Source organism: Lemur catta, chromosome 15 (assembly GCF_020740605.2).
Source record: "Lemur catta isolate mLemCat1 chromosome 15, mLemCat1.pri, whole genome shotgun sequence".
NCBI classification, from domain to species: Eukaryota; Metazoa; Chordata; class Mammalia; order Primates; family Lemuridae; genus Lemur; species Lemur catta.
The window spans coordinates 38,745,631-38,755,539 of NC_059142.1; the positions used below are offsets into that span (position 1 = coordinate 38,745,631).

General features: G+C 40.8%; 1 protein-coding gene across 1 annotated transcript; it reads left to right on the forward strand.

Annotated features, from left to right (window-relative positions):
• Positions 1 to 1,611: 1,611 nt before the first annotated feature.
• Positions 1,612 to 2,136, forward strand: LOC123620912 (keratin-associated protein 9-7). The gene is made up of 2 exons (XM_045526495.1): positions 1,612 to 1,640; positions 1,743 to 2,136. The coding sequence occupies exons 1-2, from the start codon at positions 1,612 to 1,614 to the stop codon at positions 2,134 to 2,136; spliced, it is 423 nt and encodes a 140-aa protein (XP_045382451.1).
• The last annotated feature ends 7,773 nt before the right edge of the window (positions 2,137 to 9,909 follow it).

The window sequence follows — 9,909 nt, forward strand, 5'->3', positions numbered from 1 at the left end:
CACCCCATGTACTCGCCATCAAACTGGCACTGACTGATCAACACTAAGGTGTTCACACAGTAGTAATATTCTTTGGGTGTAGGGGGGTTGGGAGTGGGTAAACTCACAACAAATGGATGCGGTGAGCATTGTAGGGGGGAAGGGGCACATCTCAAATCATGGTTGAGATGTGGCAAAATCATAACATGTAACCAAAATGTTTGTACTCCCATAATTTCCTGAAATAAGAACGAAAAGAAAGAAAGAGAAAGAAAGGGAGAGAGAGAAAGAGAGAAGAAAGAAAGAAAAGAAAGACAGAAAGACAGAAAGAAAGAAAGAGGAAGAAAGAGAGGAAGGAAGGAAGGAAGGAAGGAAGAAAGGGAGGGAGGGAGGAAGGAGGGTTTGGTCTGCTAACATGAAGAGTACAAAATAACCAAGTGACAATTATTACTTTTGATTATGGCAAAAAGAGAAGCCAATACTATAATTTTTTTATTTACATAAAATTTAAAAAACAAAAGCCCAAACCAACCTATAGGGTTGCAAAGCCAATAGCCAATAGTGGTTAGCTACCTGTAGTGATGAGTAAGAGGATATAATTTGAAAGGAGTGGGATTAATTTCTGTTTCCTAACCTGAATAAGGACATGGATGTATTTACACTGTGATATTATATTAAGTTGAAAATAAACAATTTTCATTTTAAATGAATGATATACTTTTAAAAAGTTATAAACATGTTAGACCTCAAAGAGGAATCAGATATCATCTCAACTAATGTAATACCTTATTGAAAAGAGAGAAAGGGAAAAAATGGCACTGTTCTGGAATCCAGGGTTAGGGCTAGAGTCACCACCTCAAATTGGTTTGCCTGGATTTATCGCAATGATATCACAGAAAGTCCCACATCTTGGTAAGCCTCCCAGTCCAGGCAAATCAGGATGAATGGTCACCTGTAAACTGATTGACACCTTTTTAGTCCTGGTGTACTGCTTCTCCTTTTCTACCCATTTGCGTTGGTTCTGCTCTGTCATACGAAACTTACTGTATCAAACATCCTCTTCCCAGGTGTCTTTGATAGAACTGGGAGACACAGGTGGAGTAGGTTGTACAAAGAGAGAGATGCCTTTTAGTCTTGAGTCACTCTTTTATGGGTGAACAGCCTTGGACCCAAGCAAGGATTCAGTTCGTCACTATAAAGCTGTCAGCACCAAGCCTGTCCACAGACACTTCCCAATCTACATACAGCCAAAGGAAAGTCTGCGCAGGCAGAACTTCCTCACCTTCCCAGGACAGCAGGAACTATCACATGATCAAGATGGTGACCAGAGCAGGAAAGATGCTGATGATGTGACCACCTTCCTTTTATCTGAAAAAAAGGTTTCCGTGAGTTATCTCAATTAAGAAACAGATTACACATATACTTTTAAAGGTTCTTAACACTCAGGAAACAACTTCCTCCTTTATAATTCACCCAGTAACTGTGGAAAACAATGTAAACAACAATAAGGAAAAGTTCAGCCAATTGGTCCAAACTTTTGAGGCCCAGTGTATAAAAGGTCCAGATTGGAAGGACTCATCAGATTCTGGGAAACTCATCTCTGAACAGGAGCCAACCCTCCAACCCAACACCATGACCCACTGCTCCTCCCCTTGCTGCCAGCCTACCTGCTGCAGGACCACCTGCTGCCAGCCCAGCTGTTGTGAGTCCAGCTGCTACCAGTCTTGCTGCCGCCCAACCTGCTGTCCAACCACCTGCTGCAGGACCACCTGCTGCAGGACCACCTGCTGGCAACCTACCTGTGAGACCACCTGCTGCAGCACACCCTCCTGCCAGCCCAGCTGCTGTGAGTCCAGCTGCTGCCAGCCTTGCTGCCGCCCAACTTGCTGTCCAACCACCTGCTGCAGGACCACCTGCTGGAAACCTACCTCTGTGACCACCTGTTGCAGCACACCCTGCTGCCAGCCCAGCTGCTGTGTGTCCAGCTGCTGCCAGCCTTGCTGCCGCCCCACTTGCTGCAGCACACCCTGCTGCCAGCCCAGCAGCTGTGCACCCGTGTACTGCACCAGGACCTGCTACCACCCCACCTCCGTCTGCCTGCCTGGTTGCCTAACCCAGAGCTGCGGATCCAGCTGCTGCCAGCCTTCCTGTTGCTGATCCTCTCACCATAGAATCACTTGGCACAGCTGACCTTGTGACAACCAAACTGCCAGTTCCCCAGTTCCTGCCACAAGCCTCATCACCAGGCTTCGCTGACCTCCAGCATGCTGCTACCATCTTTCTATTAGTTTCTTGATTAACAGGTTTTATGACTTGGCTTGGTAAGACGCAGTCAACCTCACCCTAACCTTCTGTGTCTTTATTTGCTGTCAATCTCTGTGATAGGCACAGGCCTTCTTCAGGTCTCCTTGACCTACCGCCATTGTCCCAGCCTTGGAAAACTGATTATCACATACCCTCTAAGTAACCTAAAACAGAAATTCTTATGATAGTTTTCTTAGGTTTTTTCCATATTTATTAGTTCATCATAACCACATTTTTTCTAATGGACTCCTTATTCTTCTGTCTTACTTTTCTCTTTTCATGATCACTTTGTGTTATCTTCCCAGCAAAGCTTCCCTTATTCCTTCCCAATAAAGTCTTTCCTATCTTCTAGCCTTTATTGTGATTTTTTTGTATGGCAGTTACTTTTAAGGCCTTACATTCATATTGCATTTCACAATTATTATCTATTGTACACCTGACAATGACCCCTAAGCTCACAGAACTGAGATGATTATCTATCTCCCTCTTTTCCCATAAATGAAGCGCTTCCATAAGGTCTTCTGCCTCGTTATGGACAGAATTTGGTCAAGGGCCTGGAGCCTCTGATTCTAGCTCCAGGGCACTTACATTTACATCTTCCTACAAGTACACACCAAAACAACAACAGTGATCTGAGCACTGAGCACTGGACTGGAGAGATATCTGCTTTGGGTTGCCTGTGTGAAAACAAATCTTTCCATATGCAGATAATCTGTTTACAAATGTATTCTTCCATCTGTTTCCAAAACCTCAATGGCCAGTAGGCTGGTTTTAAGAGCCACCCAGCAGGTTTGAGCATCCGTTGTATTCCTGGCACTGTACTGGCACATGAAAGCCAGCGGCTCACTGTAAGACACTTGTACTTTAATGTCAGGGGTTGACATTCTGGGATGGTCTCTTTCCTCTGACCGTGTACAGTGTGGAATATAAAAAAGGAATCAAGCAAAACACGTACCTTCAGGCTGTATTTCATGTACCTACATGCTTTGAGTCAATTTTTTGTCTTGACCAGACGTTATTAAGGAAATTAAGTATGGACACAGTCCTGGGCATTGGGCTAACCACATCAAAGAAATTTACCTTGGAGCCATCCACAATCCCTACAAAGCTCCATCCTGCATTTTCTGAGACAAAGCTAAAGCACAAGTCCAACCCAGATGTATCTGGGGTTCTTTGAAGAGACCCCCTAGTTTATAACAGGGGAAGGAGGTAAGTTGAGGTAACAATACTTGTTAATTATATTTGATATAGATCTAAATCTGTATCCCTCATCCTGGGTACTGTTGACGTTTGGGCCATATAATGCTTTATTGGGGGGTGGAGGGGTGCAGCTCTGTGAGCTGAAGCATGTGGAGCAGCACCCCTGGCCTCTACCTGCTAGATGCAGGTAGCACCTTCCCAGTTGCACCATATAGAGCCACAATGGTGGGGAAAGTGGATAAATGGTAAACTCATAGCGAGGAATCTACAGAGGAATTGTCTAAATATATAGGATTAAATGATAAAATATTCATAGCAGCATAATTCACAATCAAAAAGGAGTGGAAACAAATATTCATAGCAGCATAATTCACAATTGAAAAGGAGTGGAAGCAACCCAAGTGCCCATCAATACATGAGTGGATTAATAAAATGTGGTATATGTATACCATGGAGTACTACTCAGCCATAAAAAAACAAATGGTGAACTGATACCTTTTGTAACAACCTGGATGGAACTGGAGACCATCCTCCTAAGTGAAGTATCACAAGAATGGAAAAACAAACACCACATGTACTAACTATTAAATTGGAACTAAATGATCAACACTCATGTGCACATATGGTAGTAAAATTCAATGGAAATGAAGCAGGTGGGAGGTGGGAGGAGGGGATGGATAAATTCGTACCTAATGGGTACAATGCACACTATCTGGGTGATGGACACACTTATAACTTTGACTCAAACTGTACAAAAGTAATTCACATAACCAAAACGTTTGTACCCCCATAATATTCTGAAATAAAAATATTTAAAAATAAAATAAGAAATAAAAAAATAAATAATAAAACATGGCATATCAAAACTCATGGCATGCAACAATAGCAGCATTCTGAGGATAATTTATAGCTTTAAATCTTTATATTAAAAGAGAGGAAAACCTCAAAATTAATGAGCTAAGTGTCCCATCTTAAGAAACTAAGATAAAAGCAATAGCATTGCCCCCAGACCACATAGAAGACAAATACTAAAGATAAGAGAGGAAAATTAATAAAACAGAAAATGTAAGACAGAAATAAATAATATTACTCAAAAGGGAGGACATAAAATATGGCTAAAACAGATTTTCAAAATAGGGAAATAAGATTATTTCAATTATCTGTTACTGTGTTACAAACAATTAATAAAAAACAATTTACTACTTTTTGTGATTGCATCGGCTCACTGAGCCCAATGCTTTTGCCCTGCATGCTGTTGACTGGGAGAAGGTACTCACGATACACCCAGGGTCAAAGGATTGGTCTCAAGAACATATAAATGACTCCCACGAGCCGTAGAACACTGGGTATGACACCAGCCACCTTTGCTCCACCCCATGTGGTAAATTGAGTCTGTGATGACGGGTTTTGCAAAAGAGAAAAGATTTATGCACAAGGCAGCCCAGTGAGGCGGGGAGGTAAAGCTTAGGACATTCACGGGAGAGGGAGGTGGGGGTCTAAGGCTGGGGGGCGGTGATGGGCAGTGGGGTGCACAGAAGCAAGGGGTTTGCTCTGCACAAGCGCAGTCAGGGCTTCCAGGACACCTGCTCAGAAAACGGTGGCCTTAGCATGACCTGAGGGTGGAGTTTTGAGCCCTATGCTATCAAAAGGGCCTGGAGTGAGAAGACACATGGAAACTCCCTAAAAGCTCTTTAAAAGAGCTTCCCAAGTATGGAACGGCAATTTTCAATTATTGGCAAGCGTTTATCAGGATTCCTTCCATGCCTGAGATGCTTTGAGTTCTCTTAAACACTCTCCATCTTGCCCCATCATTATTTGATTAATTGCTGACAGGTTCCTATCATTCTCTGAAGTCCCTGAGCATTCAAATACATAATGCTTTAAAGAAAACATACGCACTATCATGATAATTGTCATTCACTTGGAGAGAGAAAAAAAAAAGTCTGTCTTCCAAAATGCATTTGGGGTATAATTCACAACCTTGATAAATTTATCAGGGTCTGGCCTTTAGCCTTGCAGACTAAGAGACATGATATTGTTTACATTCCAAAGGTGAAGCCACCTCTTGGAGCAGACTCAAGTTAGCCAAGCCCATAAAGCAAGGGTGCCTATTTATTAACTTACAGGAGAATTAATTAACAGGAAATTCTTAACCACCACATGAGCAAGGAATCAGCACAGAAAGTTAAAGGAACTAAATGTTGGATGGCATTTGACACATTCATTTTGCAACAGGTCCTACCAGTGGAACTTGAAAACTCACAGTCCCAGAACTAACTCTCCCTCTCCCGTTGGCAGGACGCTTCCAACATTGGCCTCATCAAGTCCAAAAACAATAGATGCTGGCATGGATGCACCGAGAAAGGGACACTATACACTGTTGGTGGAGCTGCAAATTAGAACAACCTCTATGGAAAACGATATAGAGATTCCTCAAAGAAATAAAAGTTGACCTATCATTTGATCTAGCAATCCCACTACTGGGTATTTCCCCAAAGGAAAAGAAATTCTTTTATCAAAAAGACACCTGCACTCGAATGTTTACTGCAGCACAATTTGCAATTACAAAGATGTAGAATCGGCCAGGCGCAGTGGCTCACGCCTGTAATCCTAGCACTCTGGGAGACCGAGGAGGGTGGATGGCTCAAGGTCAGAAGTTCAAGACTAGCCTGAGCAAGAGAGAAACCCCCGTCTCTACTAAAAATAGAAAGAAATTATCTGGCCAACTGAAATATATATGGAAAAAATTAGCTGGGTGTGATGCCTGTAGTCCCAGTTAACCGGGAGACTGAGGCAGTAGGAACACTTAAGCCCAGGAATTTGAGGTTGCTGTGAGCTAGGCTGACACCATGGCACTCACTCTAGCCCGGGCAACAAAGCATGACTCTGTCTCAAAAAAAAAAAAAAAAAAGATGTAGAATCAACCCAAGTGTCCATCAATTCATGAGTGGATTAACAAAATGTGATATATGTATACTGTGAAATACTACTCAACCATGAAGAAGGATGCATTAAGGCCCTTTGCAACAATTTGCATGAAACTGGAGATCATTATCCTAAATGGAAAAACAAACACTACATGTACTCATTATGAAATTGGAACTAACCAATGAGCACACATGTGCCAGAGGGAATTAAAACCGAGTGGAATTCAAGCAGGGGAGAGGGAAAAGAGAGAGAAGAGGACAGGCGAAATTCCACCTAACGGGTACAATGAACACTATCTGGGCAATAAGCACACTTATAACCCCAACTCAAGCATAGCAAAATCGATACATGTTACCAAAAACATTTGTACCCCTATAATATTTTGAAATTAAAAAAAAATACTTTTCAGTATACTATCAAGATACCAGAGAGAATTACAAGGTGCTGTGTACTGGGATTTGATTCAAAAGGCCAAGTGGAGAATATTAGTTTGACCCATATGAAATTTCCATTTTTGTAAAGTGAAAATAACTGCGTATCTGCAATTTCAATGGTTTAACCTTACAAAGAAAAATTAATAAACTAGGCATTAAATAGGGGTAATAGGAGGCCACGCCATGAGAAGAATGAAGGAAGTTCCAGGTGCTCTGACATTGGCAAACGCGCTCTCTCTCTCTCTCTCTCTCTCTGGCCCCCACTTGCTCTTGGAGAATCCAGCTGCTATCCACAACGACAATTAGTCGGAATACGGAGAAGCCCATGCAGCGAGGGAATAACACTGCTGGCTAACAGCTAGCAAGAACCTGCCAACAGCTGCATGAGTGAGCTTGGAAGTAAATTCCTCCCCAGCCAAGCTGTGAGATGACTGCAGTCCCAGCCAACACTCAACAGTCATCTTATAAGAGACCCTGAGCTAGAGGCACCCACCTAAGCCACACCTAGACTTCTAACCCACAGAAACAGTGAGGTAATAAATGTTTGCTGTTTTCAGCCACTGTTTTGGGTAATTTGTTACACAGTGATAGATATCTAATAGAATGAAACAGATCCATGTATCAAAATGCATGTTTCTTAAAAGCAATAATGAAATTAAAAATAAATCGCATAATTTTACATTACATATGTAAATTCTTAAATTTGCAAAGTCTAATGCTAGATATCATTTACATACTCTATACATATTATATATTGCTTATATTTTTACGTAAATTAACAGTGACTGGGAGGGTATATAATAAGATCATGACAGAGGTTGTATCTGAGAAGGGGACTTGGGGGTTTCAAACAGGACTTCACTTTATGAATAATGTTTTATTTCAATTTTATGTTTTAAAAATCCAAAGCAGATATAAGAAAATGTCAATTCTGATTGGTAGGTGTTTGTAATATTTTTCTCAAAACTTCTGTATTTTGAAAATTGTTCTCCTGTCCTGAACATAAGTCTAAGTAAAGATTTAGCTAGAAGCATGTTCAGGCTTAGCAAAATATTGTTTACGAGAGGAGGTTCAGATGTTTTATGGACAAGTTCTAGCAAACCTAAAAGGAGCAAATTAATGACATGTTGTTTAAACTGTTGCCAAGCGTGGGAAAAGATACAAAGCTTCCCAACCCACCTTTTACACTTGACATGTTTAGAATGTGAAGTTTGTGTGTTGGCAGATGGCCAATAAAAACATTTGCCTGTAAAGCCGAGAAGTACATACTGGAACAATAACAAAAAATAATATAGACTCAGGTGGGTCAAAAAACTATTACAAAATGAAATTTGAAATTCTAGGTATGTGGATAATTCTGGTATCAATAAATAAATTAGAGATCTATATTAATAATTCCTTAAGCTATGCCTGCATCCTCTTGTAATGTAGGAAACATTGTTGAAAATTCCATGCAGCCCTGAGGCTAGATGCATCCCCCCTCCCAGGGCCTCATTCCTCCTCTAGCATGACTGAACTCTCCTTGGAAGAGGCGGGAGAGAGAATCTGAACAGGGTATACATCACAATGTCATTTCTGGAAGACATTCCATCCATGGTAATTCCTTTATGATGTCAAGGTCCCTCTCTCCTCTTCTTCCTTTTTTTTTTAAATTTTCTTTTTGGACCTCAGTTGAAAATAATCAAGTCAATCATATTCCTTATTTCACGACACATTATCATCCCTGGTCCTTGCAAGGGCCCTCTCTTATCTATTTTTATGTACTTTTATGTCAGTGAATTAAATTCCTGCTCTCCCCAAGCCCTATTCTCTTCCAGTAGCTATTCTATTCTGTTTAATGCATTTATTTATATGTATTCTTATAAAGTGTTTATTGTGGTTTAGTACTTGTATACTTTATGTAAATAACAATGTGCAATAGATCTCATTCTGTTTTGTCACTAAGCAGAATTTTTTAAGATTCATCTATGCAGCTATGTGTATATAAAACCTATTGTTTCTAATTCTAGCATAACATTAATACTCCATGGTGAGAATAACCACATGTTGCCTATCCACTTGCCCAGTGGTGGACACCAGATTTCCTTTAAAGTCCATGCCACCATAGAAATGCCAAGTGGACATCCTCATATGTGTCCCCCTATGAACTTGTATGAGAATTTTCTGGGAATATACACTCAGGAGCAGGACTGCTGGATTAGGGGCATGCATTTATATAATTTATATAAGTAGGTTCAGATTGTTCTTTAAAATGGCCAAACAAGCTAACGATCCCACCAGCAATGCAGGAAGATTCCTACAAATTCACACTCCCACCAACACTTGGCACTATATAACACAGGAATCAGAAAACTATGTCCCAAAAGCCAAATACAGCCCACAGCCTGCTTTTATAAATAAAGTTTTATTAGAACTCAGCCACACTCATTTGTTCACATATTGTCTATGATGCTTTCCTGATACAACAGCAAAATGCAGTAGTTGCAACAATGACCATATGCCCCACAAACTCTGCAATATGTACTATCTGTCCCTTTACAGAGTAAGTTTGCTGGGCTCTGACAACAGCATTCTAATTTTTGCCAGTCTAATACCTGTAAAGCAATATGTAATTGTTATTTTAATTTGGATTTCTCTGAAAAAATATACTTTTGAGAATCCTTCCACAGGCTTAGAAATTTAAGAGTTCATTTTCTGTGAAGTTCTATTCATAACTCAAGGTCCTTTCTTTTCCATCAGCTCCAGAGGCATAAGAGACTTTAGTCTTAACCAATTTGAGAACAAGTAGAACTTCACAGAACACATTAATAGACTCACAGGATAAGGCAAATAAATGAGTTCTCAGAGGTAAAATTCATCTAACTTCTTTGTTTTATAGATCAGGACCCTGGTCTTACAGAAGGTCATACAGTGACTAAGTGACCAGGATGGGAACTCAAACCTTCTCCTTTGAACCACGATCCAGGACTCTTTTCTCCCCACTTCCATAGAAGGCCTCCTTCGAGTTGTGTTTCCAAGCAAGCCATAAGGTAAACACTCGTGAATAGATTTACAAAGCTGGGAC